This window comes from Pezoporus wallicus, unplaced genomic scaffold (genome assembly GCF_028554395.1).
Source record: "Pezoporus wallicus isolate ANWC-B61680 ecotype Strahan unplaced genomic scaffold, APGP_CSIRO_Pwel_v1 contig_1181, whole genome shotgun sequence".
Lineage (NCBI taxonomy): Eukaryota > Metazoa > Chordata > Aves > Psittaciformes > Psittacidae > Pezoporus > Pezoporus wallicus.
In genome coordinates this window covers 5233299-5251907 of record NW_026641428.1, presented here as the reverse complement: position 1 = coordinate 5251907, position 18609 = coordinate 5233299, and the positions used below count along the sequence as shown (strand labels likewise).

The 18609-nt window shown below is 37.5% G+C and overlaps 2 protein-coding genes across 8 annotated transcripts in view; one reads left to right on the top strand and one right to left on the bottom strand.

The window, feature by feature from the left end:
* The window catches only part of LOC130607080 (neurabin-1-like), a 41441-nt gene extending 39042 nt beyond the window's left edge, over positions 1-2399 (top strand). For all 6 annotated transcript variants that reach the window (XM_057423872.1, XM_057423870.1, XM_057423875.1 and 3 more), the window contains 2 exons: positions 133-321; positions 1723-2399. In XM_057423872.1, coding sequence (XP_057279855.1) covers positions 133-321; positions 1723-1890 — 357 coding nt within the window. In that variant the 3' untranslated portion in view covers positions 1891-2399. The remainder of the gene's footprint in view (positions 1-132; positions 322-1722) is intronic.
* Positions 2400-5121: 2722 nt separating this feature from the next.
* On the bottom strand, positions 5122-18571 carry PDK1 (pyruvate dehydrogenase kinase 1). 2 transcript variants are annotated; one of them, XM_057423867.1, is made up of 11 exons: positions 18347-18571; positions 14826-14967; positions 13285-13356; positions 12467-12651; positions 12078-12167; positions 11715-11792; positions 9628-9710; positions 8859-8957; positions 7817-7927; positions 6591-6704; positions 5122-6462 (listed from the first exon to the last, which is right to left on the bottom strand). In XM_057423867.1, the coding sequence occupies exons 1-11, from the start codon at positions 18462-18464 to the stop codon at positions 6322-6324; spliced, it is 1233 nt and encodes a 410-aa protein (XP_057279850.1). In that variant the 5' UTR covers positions 18465-18571; the 3' UTR covers positions 5122-6321. The 2 variants fall into 2 exon arrangements, with proteins under 2 accessions (XP_057279850.1, XP_057279851.1); XM_057423868.1 differs by having other exon boundaries at positions 9634-9710.
* Between the last annotated feature and the right edge of the window lie 38 nt (positions 18572-18609).

The window sequence follows — 18609 nt, the reverse complement described above, 5'->3', positions numbered from 1 at the left end:
GATCTCAAGAACTTAAGTACTTTTGGCACTAAAGTATGTTTAAGAGTGTGTTTTGTAAATCAAATTCAGTTGGCACCTGGAATTCAACGCCAAGTAAAACATTGCTCACAGTGACTTTTCTCAATTCGTTAGGCATTAGATGATGAATTTACAACAACAGGAAAGCAAAATCAATGGCACAGTAGACCTATATCTGAATGGACCACCCAGCAAGTATGCCACTGGTTAATGGGAATGAACATGGAGCAGTATATTACAGAGTTCACGGCTATGAACGTAGATGGACAGCAGTTAATGCAGCTCGACAGTGAGAAGTTAAAGGTACGTAAATATCCCAGGATAGATTTTTAACTGTGTGAATTTCACTGTTTATTCAGACATAATTTTAACCTTAGAGAGTCTATTTTCCCATTTTCATGACTTTTTAAGGGCTAGGGTTTCACTTTTTAAATACGTGGAGACAATACAGTTAGCTGAGAACTTAGTAATTGATTGTACAGTTAAAGACAAGCCATTTTTAGCCATTTTTTCAGAAAAATACATAATATTTCTTCCTTGTTTGTATCTTGAGGAAATCAAAATAAGCATAATTCCCCAAATGGGCCTGATATGTCTTCAGTCTTGGCATGAGGTCATATCAAAACAAGATCCAGCCATTCCAAATGCACAGAAATTCAGGATCCAGTTTTAGCAATATTGTTTTTTCCATATCTGCTCCTCAGGAAGGCTAAAATCCTATCTGGTGACCTTTTAAATATGCTTTTTTTTAGTCCTGCTTAAAAAAAAAAAAAAATCTCTTGTAAATCTTTCTTGGAGCCTTTTCTTGCCATTTTACCTCTGGAAAAACTGTATGGTGTGTATCCCCTTACAGTGCTAGTAAACTTTCAGGTTTTCTTTCTTGTTAGATTATCGGGCTGCATTTTGGACAGGCAAGATGTGTGACTAAAATGAGGCTTATTGGTCTATGTATTCTGGCATAAGGCAAATTATTAATGATCTGTAGTAGGTTTTGAGTGTTTTAGGGAGGGGGGAAAGAAAGTATCTAGCTTCAGTCTCCAAAATATACCTGCATTTTAGAATACACGTGCATGCAATGACCTGTGTTTTGTTAGATAGATATTTCCTTGGACATATGAAATACCCCTTACTGGTCTACTAAATGACTGTCTGTGGGGAACTTTGGGTGTTGATGCTTAAAGCTTCATTTACACATAATGCCATTCAGCGTTCCATGGAGCATGATCGAGTGCTGTCTGTAACTTGGAATCGGGTACTGCCACCTGCTGATCAAAACTCAGTGTGTGCTGTTTACTTTGTGATACACTTTTTAATAACACTTTAAAGTCCTTAACATTAAAAATCAAAGAGTAGTTACTGAATATAAATTCCACTTGTATGAAAAGAGAAAAATATTTTGACACTACTACTTCTTTTGCTATTTGCTGAAAATTATCAGGTGTCTACATGTTTATAAAATGCAACTAGAAGCTGTTATTTCACAACTGAACAAGAGTAGGCCCTGGTTTCTTTGCTTACTTTGAAACCCAGATGATCATTTACAATGCTCTTGAGGCTGTTATTTTTCAAATAAATGGGCTATCTAGCAGCAAAATGAGTAACACTTTCCTAAACTGTTCATACACATACATACTGTTGACAGCGCTGTTGGAAGAAATAATGATGAGGTATTTTTCTTTCTTCCCCCCTCCCTCCCCCCCAAAGGCTTTGGGAGTTTCCAGTCAAAATGACCGATCAACAATAAAGAAAAAAATTAAGGATATTAGAAAAACACAAGAAAAACTGGAAAAGCAGAAGGAAAAGTTTCAAAAGAAGGAGAGAGAAGTTCGCAAGACTGGCAGAGTGGTAACCACTCTTGAATCAAGCTGCTAAAATGACCCTATTTTAGTGCAGACTTGGTTCATCTTGATGAAGTTCAGCAGATTTGTATATAATTGTATAATTGAGGGAGGAGGGAAAGTGCAACAGTTTTTCATGGTAGGTGGTTTTTTACATTTTAATTATGGTCCCTCCCCATTACAACCCAATGAAATGAAATAATGTTTTCAGTATTTTTATTCCTAGTTGACTCTGCCTGTACTAATAGACAATAATTTAACTTTCTGCCTTAAGTAATATTTGTGCTTCTAAGACCTCAGATGCCCTTTTCATTGAAATTGTTTGTGGAAAGCAGAATACTGTATTAAAAATCATTCCAGTATCAGTCAACCAGCATTTGATAGAGTTGAACCTGATAGAGGGACAGTAGAAAAATCCTGCCATCAAATTCAGTCTGTGACAGTCTGTTTTATCTGTTGCTACTAAAAATGTATAGTAAAAGTTAAGTTTAAGAAAACAGTAATGTCAAATTAATTTAAAAAGAAAGCATGTATTTCAAATTTGTGGATTATTTTGTTTAAATTCTTGTATTTCTGGGATTTTCCTTCAAAGTTCACCGTAGTAGCATATTGGGTTTGAATTTTATTTGTTGCAACTTACTGAGAAAATAACAAGAAAAGCAGTTTCACAAACTACATACACGAAAATAGTTAAGTTTTCTGTACACTCCCCATAAGGTGTTGGGACAAGGTTTAAACCTATAAATAAGATCTTTTTTAACCTATTTTTCCTAAATAATACATAGTTTTATAGATTTACACTATGAATGAGATCAATTTGCAATACATGTATTTCTCTTTTCTACCTGATACAAGATTTTTTGTGGACCAAATTTATATATTTGCTAATTTTAAACTATACTGTTTTTCAAACTTAAAATACTGAGGGAAAAATTGTAGGGAAAATTATCACTGAAGCACTGGGTTTCTGCATTGTACTTAAATGTTCGATTGTAGGCTACAGTTTATTTCTCTTTAAAGGAGGATTTGATTCTCGGAATAGTTTAGAACATGAATTGGTGTTTTGTATATTTACATACTATTTTCTAGAGCTACTACAACAGCACTTCTTTAATTAGATTATTGCAGAAACTTAGACTAGTTTAAATATCTGTTCCACAGTAGAACAAAACTTACATTATCTGTTTATGTGGACCAAGTTCTCCTTTAAATCTGTGGACTGTTTTTCATTTTAATTAAATGAATGAACTTCACTGTTAGTGTTTCACAGTTGTTTCTTTTTTTTTTTTGTATAAATGTCTTATGAAGTTCAGCAAAAGAACTGTGTGGAAATGCTTCTGCACACTGTGCATTTCCAAAATAAAGTTTGAAATCTTGGTAATTATTACTTTTAAGAAAAGGTTCAATTTTCAGTTTTGTTTGTTAACCAACAATTCTTTGGTCAAGATTTAACTTATCTACTTTGTTTCCAGTAGTTTTCAGTTTGTACTCAAAATTTACAGACCCTGTGCCAAAGAGGAATGCTGCCCTACCGATAAAAGGGAATTAGAAATGATCAGCTGCTTAGGAGCAAATCTGTAAACCCACTCTTCAGTCACAAGGAAATTTATTTCTCAGTTAAGTGCTTTCAACTAAACAGAATATTGACAAAACTATATGTCATGTTTTTCCTTTAACCTAGTGATCTGATTGTTGCACCTGTGAAGAGCTTGTTTCTTGGGAAGGAGTCTAGTACAAATCATTGTTTCCCCAAGGTTGGCCTGTGTGCAGAGCTGTTGTAGTTAAATGGGAGGCATAGCAGGGATGGTAAACTCACCTGCTGCCACCTGAGCACAAGACTGTCACAGACCACAGCATTTAACATCTGTCAGATGCTAAACAAGAAGGGTGGCTCCACTGAAGTAGGCTAGTACCTAGCCACAAAATCACCCAACTGAAAGACTGATTTTTTTAAATAGTTTTAATGAATAAATGTAGTGATTCTTTCAAGAAAGTAGTTAATGCAAACCAAGATTGATTTCACAATGCCGGACTGAGCTCATTTACATACAAACTATTAATATCAGCATTTGGATAGCTGAGCTAGTATACCAGTTTTCTACAGTGATTCACTTCAACTTTAACCAGTGTGCTAGCAATGACTTCAGTACAGTAATGAAAATATTGAACACAAAAATTCTTATGAACATCTATTTAAATCAACAGTAATCAAAGATCAAACTTGTAATTAGGGTTAAACATTGTAAAAAACCAAAACAGTATACATTTGTTTTCACCACAATCATTCAGGTGGTGGGTGAGGAGATGGATACAAATATAATTACACAGCAAGTTGTTCTAATAATCAGAATTAATTGGTAGCTAGTTGAGAGTACAAAAGAGGTTTTAATTTGGTAATACCATCTGAAATACTTAAGTAGACTTTCTAGAAAGTAAACTATTAGCTTTTCTTCTGAAATGCTTCTTTTATTTCTCAGATATTACAGAAGTCAGTTCAATTAAGTTAGTTAATACATTAAAAAATTAGTGTAAATGCTAGAATGTTCAGCATCAGAGTGAAGGTTTTAAAATCCCTTGCTGTAACTTTCAGCTTTACTTCAGCAAAAGCAGTAGCTGCAAGTGTTCCCTCTTTTGTACAGGCTGCATTTTACAATATGAGGAATTTCTCACATCCATGTAGCCATGCACATGGAAAAGGCATGCTAGTCACCACCTCACATCCTTGTAAAGAATTAAAATAGGGACCTCCTGAAGTATGCACAATGAATGGAGCAGGTGACTTTTTAACTGTTCTGGTGGCAATTAATCCTCCCTCAGTGTTAATTTAACTGTGTACACAGCCCATTCTGTAAATCACTCCTGTTAAAGTGACCTACATTACCTTAACTAGGGTGTTACACCGTTTTTATTGTCTGTCAGAAGTAGGCCAGGGAGGTGGCAGGTGGTAATCCTCAATCTGGCTCAACTACAACTAGAATAGCATGACTTAAATTTCTAACGTGCCAGTTATTCCCTTCACTTGTGGTACCTTGCCTTCTGCTCTGCGCAGATAGGAAACTAGCAAAATTTAGGCTTATTGTGTCTTAGAGGGCTTATGCATGTCGGCTGCAGAACAAAACTCACAGAATTACATGCAATGTATTAACTGAGAAAATAATTAGTTCCTGGTGTCTTTAACTGCAGCAGTCCTCAAATGTTCAGGAATGACAGGAATCAAGATACAACATAGTCGTGTACCATTTGAACAAAGCTGGCACAACAGGCATTGAAAGAAGTTGAATCCTTTATTAAAATAAAGACTTTGTACCAGAAACATAATTCTCATTCCCCCTCTATCTTCTGCAGTAGGTTTTGATGGTTTGCCTTTGACAGATAAACACATTCTGCTTACCTTATTGATGTTAGTGTGACTTCCAGTTACTACATAAATGAAGCCAGAAGTACATCACAGCCACAAAGGTATTTCTGAAAACTGTTAACTCCACTTTTTCTTAGATACACCTGAGAAGGTAATTTCTATCGTCAAAGCAACGGAGATGCCCTATTAAGGGCAAATTTTAAAAACCTGTTTATTAAAATAGTTTCCATTTACAGCTGTAACCTGACATACTCGAATCTGAGATCTTACTAGGGCTAGAACACTGATACTGCATTTTGATACATACAGAAGTATAAGCAGAAGCAAGACAGCATATCTTTACACAAGTTCTCACCATTTGCTAATTCACAAGGATCATGACAAGGTAGGTTTTGTGCATGTATTAAATATTCACATTACAACCAAAGAAATATGACCAATACCCCATACCTGAGATACATTGTACCAGCGGTAGCAGCTAGAACTGATACATTTTCTTTAAATCTCCACAGACCAAAGTGTGATTTCTACAGCTGCAAAAGCCCCAATGTAGTCAAAGTGTGCAGGCAACATAACTAACTTTGCAAAATCAGGCTTCAGCATGCTTAAAGAATAGAAAAGTGCTATACAGCTGCAAAGGTATAGCAATGAGCTCCTCAGTACTTCTGACATGAGGTTTTCCATTAATCTGTAATACTGTATAATGGAAAAATGTTCTGGTGAGATTTTTCAATAATTCTATTAAAAACATTTTGTAATTATATGAATTAATACATTTCTCACCAGATGCGGCATAGATTGCATTGATCCCTATAAAACCCAAAATTACTGCTCCCTTGGCTTATCTACAAAATACAAAGTGGAACAAATTAACTGTGACCTTCTCAGTTAAAATTTAAATGTATGTACAGGTTTGGGGGTTTTCTTGGGTTTTGGTTTGTTAGGTTTTTTTTTATTCCAGAAAAGAGTAATTACATTAAACCTTCTGTTACTCCACTTAAAATTACTTCCACTTATCAAGTGTGGTTCAGCATCTTGGTGTGTAAACCAGGTCTTTTAATTCCCTTTACAGACATAACTACTTCTTACAAACTGTTGAGGAAAAAGCTATATACTGCGAAAAGTGGTCATGTCCTTTGGCTCACTGCTTGGCACGCACCAATCGTCCGCTTCATGGTTTGCTTTATAGTGTTTCCAGGCTGCTTTGTTATATACAGGGAGTCTTTCAATTGAGTCTGTTGATAAGGCCTGTAAGTAGAGAAGACTGTAGCTGACAATTCTTTTTAACCAAAGTTATGGTAACAGAACAAGGAGTTCCATTAGCAGTTAGATTAGTGTTGCTGATAAATTTAAAATGGTACAGTGTTACATCATACCTTTATGTAAATAACTGCATCTGTACCGTAGCCTTCTAAGGAATACAGTTTCAGGTCTCCTTGGAAGTACTGTGCATACAGACGTGATATGGGTAAGCCATAACCAAATCCAGCCTGATCCAGGAGAAAGAGTGTATTTTCATTAATTGCATCAATCAGTGGTGTTTTCTGATTTAATAGGTAAATAGACAAACTCAGCATGATGTTTGACAGTGAGAGGCGTTCAAATATTAACTATTATGCCCCCCAGAATACTACTGTACAGCCCAGAAACAGAACTACGCATGGATGATTGTGATTATGAGAAAACTCTTCTATTTCTTTGTCAGACAGGGCTGGTAGGTAACACTTCTTATATTATGGTAGCTTTTTGAGAAGAGATTATACTGTTAGAGAAATCTGTACTGAGTCTGTCTTAATGCCTTATTGAGCCGCTAATCTTAAGAAGCAATGTCGATGAGTTCGTAGCATATACTAAAATTACGTCAAGCCCTGTCTGCAGTAGCAGGGCATAGCCCTGAAATGTTGTGATTTTTTTAGTTTACAAAATTGTAGAGGTAATCTCTCAATGAACATACACAACACTTCTCTGTAAAGATCTAGTGAGTTGCACAGTCATCTAAATGTGGAATGCTATATATATTTAAAAAACACATTTTGAATGAAGCGATATGAGAGAATAAATTTGGAAAAGCTCTTAAGAGCTTCTCACTGAGACCTACAGCTTTATTTCTTGTGCATCTATTAAGTTCACACAAGATCAAAGAAGATTGTTCACATGCCCTGTCATATCTGCCTACCTTCATCCTTGCTGGATGGGAGGATTGGGGAATGCTACAACTCGCTACGCAGTACAAACAGAACTAGGGTCTTGATCTGAAATCACTGATAATAAGAACTTTTTTTCCTTTCATTCAGTAGCCACAAGAATTTAATCCAGTCCTTACTGCACTGCATGCAGCATAGTTAAGTGTTCTGCTTGAGGCAGCTGATCTTTACATTTGCAGAAAAACAGAATCTTGAATAAGTTTAAATAATTTTTAGTATTTTAGCATTTTATGCAATTTGCCAGTTGCTTTCAGAAAAATACTTGAATTAAGCTCTAATGTTGAAATGGTGATACTCATTTTATCTATAAAATCAGTACTTCATAGCTTTGTCTAAATGGTTTCTCTTGTGACAATTTACCATAACTAAGATGACAAAGGTATGTAAGTTTTGCATACCAAAGGTGTAGCTCGAGATGTCTCAACACGTGGACGTGGTGCTGTTGAATACATGTAGTTGAATAGTCTGTCAATTTTCCTCATAGGTACACCTCCACCACGATCACTCATCTGGAATAAGAAGGAATACATAGCATTATGTCTCTGAATACATTTTTGTATAAGACAGCTACTATCAAACAATGATCCAGAGAAAGTTCAGGTAAAACATAATATAAATTGTCCCTATTAAATTATGGGATTTCTTAAATTCTCAGCTACAGCAATGACCAGAGATAGATGAATCGTTCCCTTTCATTCCTTATACAAACCTTTTAAATAAAATACTGCCATAAGATGCACTCATAATCTCTTGGAAGCAGGAAAATTCTACTTAAATTGTGCATTGCTTTTATCTTGTTCATAACTCAATTTTGTCTGAAGTCAGAATCTATACCTTTTAGCAAGTACCAGGTTCTGTGTATTTTTATCTTTATTTCTCAGGAATACTGCCTGTTAAATACAGTCCATTAAAACCTATTACTGAAGGAGTAAGTCATAAGAGTTGTTTTGCTGTGGTTTAGTTAGACCTAGGAAAAAGCCTGTGCTTGCAGTTGGTACAGAAAAAGAAGAAATTACTCTGCAAACTGTACTTCAGGGAGGTTTGATTTGCATGGAATAGACAATGTTTATTTCCCTTTTTTCAGTTGTTTCACACCTGTATAGGTCTGTCATTGTCATATACAAAATGCTGATATTACAATTCTAGAAAGATGCTACTTTTTAGAACAATACTATTTTTAGTCATGCGCGCTTATAAACTAGCAAAGACAAAAGTATAGAATTCTGTTTATGGAGCCTTTAGTGTGACTGTGCAACCACTTAATGAATTTCCTACTCATGCAGTATGTGGAATTCCATAATGGTCTTGTTACTTACATACTACTACACACAGTTCTTGTTGGAACCAGATCACCAGCTAACGTTAATAATATGCTGTCTATGATGGGGGAGGGGGAGGAATAATCAAAATAACCTTCAAAATAATCAAAAATGTGGGTACCTTCACAGTTAAATCCTCATTTCCCAACGTGACATGTACGTGAATTGGAGGATAAATGCATCGATCAGCGTTATGTTCCATGGTGGCTCTCATTGCATTCTGTAATTTTCAAGTATAATGTAAATCCTGTTCTTACCACTTACATATTCTCTTCAAATACCAATTTAAGAAAGTAATTTTTATCACCTGTTTCAGAATCAGGGCAAAAGCATGTGGTTTTACAATAGCTTTTGTAAGTATTTCTTGCTTGTTCAGTATAGTATTTATGTAGTTTATTAGAATACACACTTTTTTTTTTAGAACATCTGAATATTTTAATGTACAGTTTTATTCATCAATTATTTATACTGCATAGTATGTGCAATACGACACAAATATCAAGAAAAGTCTAGGACTAAACTGCTTGAGGAAAGCTCTACAGGACCTGTTACACATTATATCACTTGAAGATGTCCCACAAACTGGGTATCTTACTTTCACTTGTATACAGACATTAATTAATTAAACATCTTAAGACTTTTTTGACAAAGCTGTCTATTCAGAAGATTCAGATGTATTCAATGGCTAGGCAAAGGAGACGTGTCTCCCAAAGCTGTTCATTTTCTGTGCAGTTACTGTTTGTCTAAATAGTACAATTTAGGTATTGTCCTGCAGACAAATAGAGACAGCTTTGCAAAAACACACTGCTATCTAGAATTGGTTCAAAAAGTCAAACAAATGCAATCTCAGTAAACAAAGATGTATAAAAGAATCATGTAATGGTAAGTACACAGACCTTGAAAAGTTCAAAAACCATGTGATAGAGATGTGATGGCACATACACCACTTGCATGGGCTGTCCTGGTGATTTAACTGGAGGAAAGAGAGACTGAGTAATTAAATAGCAAACTAGGTATCTTTTACTCATTTCCACAGTAATCCAAAACGTGTAGTTATATTGCTGAGAGAATTTATCAGAGAAGGAAAATTTGAAGAGAAATCTTTTAAGAAGTTGTATGTTAATCAAAAGTCATCCTCAAGATTTTCAAATGTGCTTGCTGCCACAGAAACTAATCTTAAAACCCATCGTGGCATTACTGGTTAGGGCATATATTTGCTCTCAATAACCTGTGAGAATGTTATGATGAAGATAGAGTCAGCCTCTTCAAGTGCTGGGAGGACAAGAAACAGTGTATGACATAACAGGTTCAGACTGGATACAGAGAAAAACTTTTTCACCATGACAGTTAAGCACTGAAACAGGTTGCCCAGAGATGTTATATAGTCATCATCCTTGAAGGATTTGTAAGACCAAACTGGATAAAGCCCTGAGCAACCTGGTCTGACCTTATAGCTGCCCCTGTTTCCAGCAAGTCAGGCTAGAAACCTCCTGAGGTCCCTCCCAACCTGAATTATCCTATGATCTTACAAAGGCACCAGATAATAATTACAGCACAGCCTTTCTTGGATTCACTTAGAAATGAACAAAAAATACATGCTGTCTAGAAAACTGGTATAGTTTTCAAAGTTCTTTTTAAAGAATAAATTCGAGAAAATACATCATGAAAACATGTTCATTATATCAAAACTTAAGGAAAGGTTGCTCAGAAAATTCTGCTGGCTCTTAAGGGTCTTTCGGTTCAAAACATTAATCATTTCTCACCAGACTGTTAGTAACCAGTGCTTTATGAACATAAATGCTGAAGACTAGTTATGTCAAAAGATCTAGTACCAATTATGTACCCACCAAAGATAAAGGGTAGGGGAAGTGGAGGATGGGAATCATACTTTAAAACATGTCTGGTTCCTGTCCTCAAGTTAACTGCTTCCCTCCATGCCTCCACCCCCAAATACCATGCCTAACTTTTAAATAATGGTCTTCACTCTCAGCTGTGGGCAGAGAACATGCATTGGCCTGGATCAGATTTAACTTGCCTTTGCAATTCACTGAACAAAAGGTCACTCCTTTTAGAAATGCTGAACTATTTGTCCTAGCTTCTGAAGCACCTACACCATTAAATGACCCCTCAGTACAATTAGCTAATGTGACTGACAGTTTCCTACAAATGTTTTTAGCATCATGCCCCAAAGACAGAGAGAGGTAAACCCTTTAACCTAGATACAAAATGACAGGGTTTGTACAGTAGGAAGAGAAAATCTGGGATGTGTACTCAAGGTCACACTTCCTTTGCCTTTAGCTTCATAGGCCAAGTTACTGTGATTGCAATTTGGCTTTCGCAATTACTTGTAGGAGCAATTTTGATTGCTTGTTTTTGTAGGTCTGGTTGAACTTGGAATTTAGTATCTTTAAAAGTATTCCAGTAAGCAATGTCAGAGAGGCTCTTTAGCATTCTGCAGGATTATGAGGACAATAGCTGACCTCTGAGTTCACAGCAACACAGATGTAAGGTTTCTGCAAGTCAGCCAATGTCCAAATATTTTTTACTATGACTCGAGTATACTACATCTAATTACAACTACAGGAACATGATAGCTGAATAAGCAAGAGAAATCAGAGTGGAATGTTTAGTATAAATCTTAAAAAGTGTCACAAGAAATGTAAAGTGTGAGATACAATAGACAGTGTAGGGTAAAGACATGTAAGAAACATTAGGGAGGGAAGCAGGCTGCTAAAATCTGTTATATCAACAGCTGTAGTATGAAAAATCTTTCTACTGATTTCAGTTTTCCAATTAAAGGGAGAAATAGGGAAAGCCTTCTGCCAGATTTAAGAAATAAAAACCAAACAATTTATGACAGCAGATATAGAGAACACATTAACTACATGAAAAGTGTAAGGAGAACATTTCACCACCAGCTACTTTAGAAGAAGCCATAACTATGTTCAAGAGAGTGCCTCATCGCATATCCACTCACCATTCAACTCTTCAAGGATGAGTTCTGGAGAGCTCATGTAATATAAATCACAAAGTATTTTGGCACTTTCATAGCCATCTATAATAAAAACACAGAAAGTTACATTTCCCCCTCCTTTACAGTTTTCTCCCTTATAGTTTACTAAAAAGAAAACCAAGAATTTAAAACACTGTGTGCTGTCAGGAACGTTTTGTACTTTCTCACAAAAACTGAGCTTATAGGGAAAAGTGAAAACTTGAAATGAAACTCCTGCTTCAGGCAGGCAAGAACTAAACAGTATATGAATATCAAAATGTTATTGGCCCTCAGTACAGACATCTGTGTTAAGTTTTCAGGATTCTTGTTCTTATCTGCTGACTTTACCTCTAATAACTTCAACAACATTGCAGCTAGGATCAATGCTTCCAATGTGTTTTGGATGAGCTGGATTATTTTTCCCACCAAACAGTAATGCTGCCAAAAAAAAAGGAAAATATTATTTAATACCCAATATAATTTTATAATTTTCATTTGTCTTCTGGTTTTCAAAATATAAATGTATAGGCAATCTATAATTCCAATCTTCACCATAATTGAAAGCCTACTATTAGTCAATATTTTAAGAACTGTATTAAGAATGAGTTTATAAATAATGAGGCAAATAGAGTACTTCTAAGAAGCACTTAAGTACATATTAAGCACTTAAAAATTAAAGGAAAATATACTGACATAGCACAGGTTTCATTTCCCATCCTTGCTACAATGGCACTTACAGTGTTGATTAAGGAGCATTCTAATTGAAATGCGACTCATGTAGAAACGGTCTAAAAAATACTGCACGTTCTGTGAGGTCACTGGATCGATGCCAAAGCTTTCCTTGTACTCTATTGCTCCTTGAGCCATCGTAGGAATTACATCGTTGTGCCGATTCCGGATTTTTATCACTGTATCTGTAAAACTAAAATGAATACACTGTTTGTTAGTATGTCACTTGCAAATGAATTTAATACTCTGGCAAACAGTATCTGCCTACAAAAATGAAGACTGATACGTACAGAATTATCACAGGTCTGCTTACAGCAGCATGAATACAGGTCAGTCTTTACAGCGTATTTCAAGCAACTAGCATTGAAACAATCAGTACTCAACCATTACTGATTATTTATAAAATTATTATTTATTTATTATCTTGATTACTGCCAGAAAAAGAGAAAACTATGCCAACCATTTTCATGCAGATCATCCCATGCCTGTCAAATGACAGTTATGGTCAGCCAGGGATGAACAAACCTACTCCACAGGTGGAAAGTGCCATAAATCAGTTCCACCATTACAAGTAAGGAACTGATAAATATTTGGTCAAGTTTAACATATTCATAGCTTCTTCAGTGTAACAAAAAAAAGCCCTGACCAGACTGACAGGGCACAGAAGTGCTTTGTTTCATACTTCAATGCACTCTCCTTTTGGGAACAGGTGGTGACCTTTCTGCAGTTCTCTAAGATGGGAGATAGCTGAGATTTCTCAAGCTATTGTTTTCTTGCCAGTTCTTCTACATAACATTATCATCATAATGTGACAGCAAATCCTTACCTATGAACAGCCTCCAAATCTTCTGAGCTTTTGTCCTTAAAGTCAAGGATCTCCTGAAGACTTTGGACATACCTTTAAATGAAAGAAAACGTGACAAAGACCAATTCTAATATGCCTCCCCAGATCCCTTGGGTTAGTAATTTATGCTCTTCCAAATTTGCTTGTTTACAATCATTGTAAACATTTGGTGTGTCCTGTTGACCTATCCCCTGAGAATTGTTAGATCCCTTTTGAATCTATTCATGTTTTCTTCCAAAGTTCCAGAGCAATGAATTCAACCATTTCATTAGAATGTATAAGAGATCTTCCTAGTGTTTTAAACCCAGTAGGTGATCACTTATTTGCAGCCCCAGTGAGCCCCCTGTTATTAGAAAATCTTCCCAGCTTGTTCATGACTTAAGTATTTCTGCCGTCTCCTTCCTTAGATGTGTATTTTCCAAGCTGAAGAATTCTATTTGGTTTCTCCTCACGTAGAAATTGTTCCAACCCTTTGATTATGCCTCTTGGTCTTTTCTGTTCAGGACAGAGTGACTAAAACTGCATGTAATTCAGAGTAATAATGGGCTAACACAGTGGTACAATTATATTCCTCCCTGTTTGTTAATTAGTTCCTAACACTATTTGCCTTCTTGCCCATGAACTGACACATTCAGAAAAATATTACCAATAGCACCAAAATGCCTTTTTCCATTGTAAACAAACAAACATACAGGGAGAGGAGGCTCCTCTCTGTGCTCCACTTTGCATTTGTCCATGTGGAACTCATTTTGCCATTTGACCAATGCCATTTAGGTTCATGTTTCATTAACAGCCTCCATCTTCATTGACAGCTCTTTTTATATTCAGTAATCTAATCAATCCCACTATTCAATGGCAGATTTTCTGTTCTCTTAACTTTTTTAAAGTCTTTCCAAATAGATGTGTGCCTTTAGCAGTTGCCAAGAAGTCTCTTTGTTTTCCTTTCATCTTTCTTACAGAAGTTTATGCTTACTTCCAAGTTCCTTACCTCAAAGCAAATTCTACTTTTCAAAGGATGTCTTTTTTATCTTAATAGCCTCATATTCCTTCTGTTGTTTTACATAGTTTGGCTTTGGGAGCTTCCCATTGCTCTTTCTTTGTATTTGCTGCACCTTTACTCTCAAATTGCAATAACCTGTCTTTTAAATGGTTTCTACTACCTTCTGCAAGCATTTTGTCCTTTAGCCTGCTTCTGTTGGTTTCTTCAACTAGCTTCTACAATTTAGGTAAGTTTAATGTTATTAAACATTGTTCTGGTGAATTTTTGTTCTTACTGAATTCTCATACATGACTTTCTGCACTACTTGATTTTTAATTCCCTTGTCAGTTCTCTAGTTGCTCCTAGGGTTTTTTCCAAGTCTGTAAATTTAGTTCCTGATTTATGTCACATTGGGGTATTTACTCAGTCTAAATAAGTGATGTTCATGTAACAAGCATGTGAAATGTTCTTTCTCTAGAAGAGAACAAGTTCCTCCAACATGTGCATACACATAAGATCACCCTTAAAGGTACGATCTTCTTACCAGCTCTGTACTAGCTGAACTGAAGGTGTTCTCAGGAGGTTGTCTGGAAGCAGGCTTATTTCCTTCATTATGTTTGCCAGTCTCACAGGCAACTCTTGTCGCAGAAACATAAATGAAGTCTTTTCACAAGCATTTTCAGATCCTAAGACCAAAATAAATATATGACAACATCAGAATAAAGTCAAGTACATATGGTAGAGAACTACACAAACTCTTACTTTCTCGCATAAGAGGTCTGTGGTTTGGCCAGCCTGGTAAGCCAGTATTTATTTCACAGCAGCAGCCTATTTATATTTCAAAATGTAAATTCATATTGAAACCTATTGTTGTGGTAACAATATATAAATAGAAACTAGTTCAACAGTTGCAGACCCATACTATTCATCTTTAAATACTGCTTTATCCATGTAAAGGGTTCATTTTATTTGCAGCAAACACTGACTGTAACAGTATGTCATCCTGAGCATGTCAGAGAGGTACATGAAACCAGCACAGGAAAACTATGTGGGAACGATGCTTGAGAAAGTATGGTCAGTACACCCTTCTCGATCACTGATCTTACTGAATTACCATAACTCATATTGGAACACTTACAGACAACAAATTCTGTAATGTTTATCTCCTTTTCAGCTAGATCTGTTGTAGTTTAAATTCAGTCTTATGGGAACAGACGACAGATAAATGAATTCAAATGAATATTGAGAGAAATGAATGAACAGCTACAGCATTTAGTCATTATGACAGTAGATCTGCCATATATTTACTTCATAATTTTTTTACATTTTTAAAAGCTAAAAGCTAAATTACTGAATCTGTTGACAACTCACCTATCCTTTTGTAAGGACAGGTATGATCTGTGTGGGTAGCAGTTAAATTGGGATGGCAGGTAAATGTGGTTACTAAGATCAAGACCTAAATTTACTCCCACAGTGCTTGTTTTAATAGGCGAGAAAGGAGGGTGCTGAGCGAGGAAGAGGCTAAGAAATGCTGTACTTTATTCTCAGCCAGACTTCTTTCTAGACTTCAGAGTGTCATGTAAACAGCATCTGAACTTACTAACCTGTTCATCTGCTGCAGAGAGGTACATACCTCAGGCTTGGTGTTTCACAACAGGTAACTCCTAAAAACTAACTCTGGTGTTTCTGCTCAGTTCACTTCTTCCATTTGCCAAGGGGGATTTGGGGAAGAAGATTAAAGGAAGGAACATTGAAAAGAGGAAGCTGGAGTGTCCTGAACAGGAAAAATCTTCAACAAATTGAAATGGAGAAGTTTAGTTTAATGCATGCAGACTCATATGTTACAAACTACACTGATGAGAGGATGTTGGTTAACTTAATAAAAAAGTGAATAGCTGACAAGGAATTCCTCACCAGTGACACCAATATTATGCATTGCCTACATATGAGCTCTGCCCAGAAACTTCTCATACTTCGCCTTAGTCTGACTGCATTTCAGGCATGGCTCTTCCTGGCCTCTTTTCTCAAGTAAAATTACATGAACAAGTCAGACTGAAGGTGATCTAAAGATCATCTTCAAATGCCTCATATACTCAGCAAATGATATTCCACAAATTAGTCTCCTATCCGGAGGCTGTATCTTTGCAGTCTGGGGTCATATATGGAAGACAGCTTACAGTATGCAAGATTTCAGTGAATGAGCAAATGACTGCTTCCTTGTGCAGCTACAGTCTGTCCATATCCATCAAGAAATGGATGAGACTCCTACAGAAAATACTGTACACTTATAACCCCAGATATGACTGACATGTATGATCCAGACCTAAATTTGCTTATGGAATATTTCATTTGTTGGATCAAAACCTGGAGGAACTAGAAGCAGACTTTTTTTAGCATTACCAGATTTTATGATTTCCTCTTTGACTGCTCTCACTTCAGTGAAAGGAGCCAAAAACATCTCAGATGAAAACACTATCAGATTATAATGGCTGCAGAATGTCTTAGAAACAGATACTGTCTAAAGTCTTGCACTCTCCTAATTTTTTGCCTTTATTAGTTTTTCCTGTTATTAAAAGCAAAAGAGAGAAGAAAATTTCAAGACTGTATTTACCTTATGTTCAGGTATTCACAGAAAAAAAGTAGTCTAACTTTTGATATGGGGAAATACTGTGGCTTGAAAATAACACCTGTTTTAAGGTAAGCATTATTTTATTGGTATTTTAGTGGTAAAATAATGCAGGTAAAGTTGAACTCTTAATTGCACGATTCTTTGCTTAGGAGTATGGTAGCAACAGAATATGTGGTGGGGTTTCTGTACAAATCTGGAGTTCTAAACACTGGACACATTTTACTGCAGTGTATGAAACACTGAACAGATGGATGAAATTACTGTGGTTAAGAGCAACTTTTCTTTGTAAGTCTTCCTACTTATACAAAGGCTAGGATTAGTTCTGTTATGTTTTACTTACAAAAATGTAAAAAGCAATACAACTATTAACTAGTTAAATGTTTGTATACAACGTTTATATCAACATAGGTGCACACGAGAGTGTCCTGGGTACAGAAACAGAATGTATTACAGGATGGCTCCATCCAGGGGCTTTGAAAAAGTGTCTTGGTGGGACTTACAAGACCTTTCTCTCTGCAGTCTGCTCTGAAGCAGAACAATTTTGGTGACCCTTTTTGTTTCCAAGCCATCAGTCGAACCTGAGAGCATTACAAGTGGTTTTAGCGGGGAGCGTAATGAGTATCCTGTCATTGATGTACTCATTTTCGAGGCTAGATTCCCAGTCCTCCAGCATGGGTCCTTCTCTCACACATCCTCTACAACGACAACGTTTGGGTAGGGTGTTTTTGTAGGGCACAGGCATGTGACTGGGGTCATGACTGTTGCAGCTCCCGGGCACCAGCCAAGGTTAATGTTGTGCTTGGTACACCTCACAAGGCTGCACGTTGCTAGTGTGCAAAAAGCTTAATGAATCATAGAATAATTTCTGTTGGAAGGGACCTTAAAGCTCATCCAGCTCCAACCCCCTGCCACGGGCAGGGACACCTTCCACTAGAGCAGGTTTCTCCAAGCCGGCCCTGAACACTGCCAGGAATGGGGCAGCCACGGTTTCTCTGGGCACCCTGTGCCAGGGCCTCACCACCCTCACAGTGAACAATTTCTTCCCAACGCCTAGTCTAAATCCCCCCTCTCTGAGTCGCGCTCCAACAGCACCAATGCTCGGAGCTGCCCCGGCCCTCTCCCCAGCGCGGCAGGTCTTGCGATGCCAAACACGGGAGTTTCCAGCTGAATCTCAACCTTGCCCCGCTTTCAGCCCCTGGAAAGGGAGTCAGCTGGGCTGCGTTGGCCCGGAACGAAACGGAGCCCTCTCCTGTCCAAACGGACCGCACCAAGCAGCGACAGCCACAGCAGGAGCGCGGGGGGAGGGGAGCCCGAGCAGCGCGCACACACACCCCCCCTTCCACCCCCCCGCGTTCCTCAGAAGCACCTGCGGGGCAGGCGGGCGGCGGTTGGGGCCAGTGCGGAACGGAGCTCAGCTCGGCCCGGGGAGGACTCACCGAAGTCAAGGAACTGCTTCATGGAGAGCGGCGACGGGGAAAAGCGCGAGTAGAAGTCCACCTGCTGCGGTATGCTGCCCGAGGAGGCGCTGCGCAGCAAGGCGCGCAGCAGCCTCATGGCGCGGTCTCGTCTCACCTCAGCCTGTCCCGGCCGCCATTTCCCGCCACGCCAGCTCCCCCGGCCCCTACCCAGGCCGCGACCGCGGCCTCCTTCTGCGGCGCTACCGGGAGGAGGTGCCCGAAGGCGTGGGTGTCTCCTCACG

What these genes read in the sequence shown, in the direction of transcription:
- PDK1 (XM_057423867.1), bottom strand. Translation starts at nt 18,464, where the DNA reads ATGAGGCTGCTGCGCGCCTTGCTGCGCAGCGCCTCCTCGGGCAGCATA. An exon ending in GATTTGGAGGCTGTTCATAG is followed by an intron (nt 12,652 to 13,284) that starts GTAAGGATTTGC and finishes TATTCATTTTAG; the next exon opens with TTTTACAGATACAGTGATAA. An exon ending in AATGCTCCTTAATCAACACT is followed by an intron (nt 12,168 to 12,466) that starts GTAAGTGCCATT and finishes TTTTTTTGGCAG; the next exon opens with CATTACTGTTTGGTGGGAAA.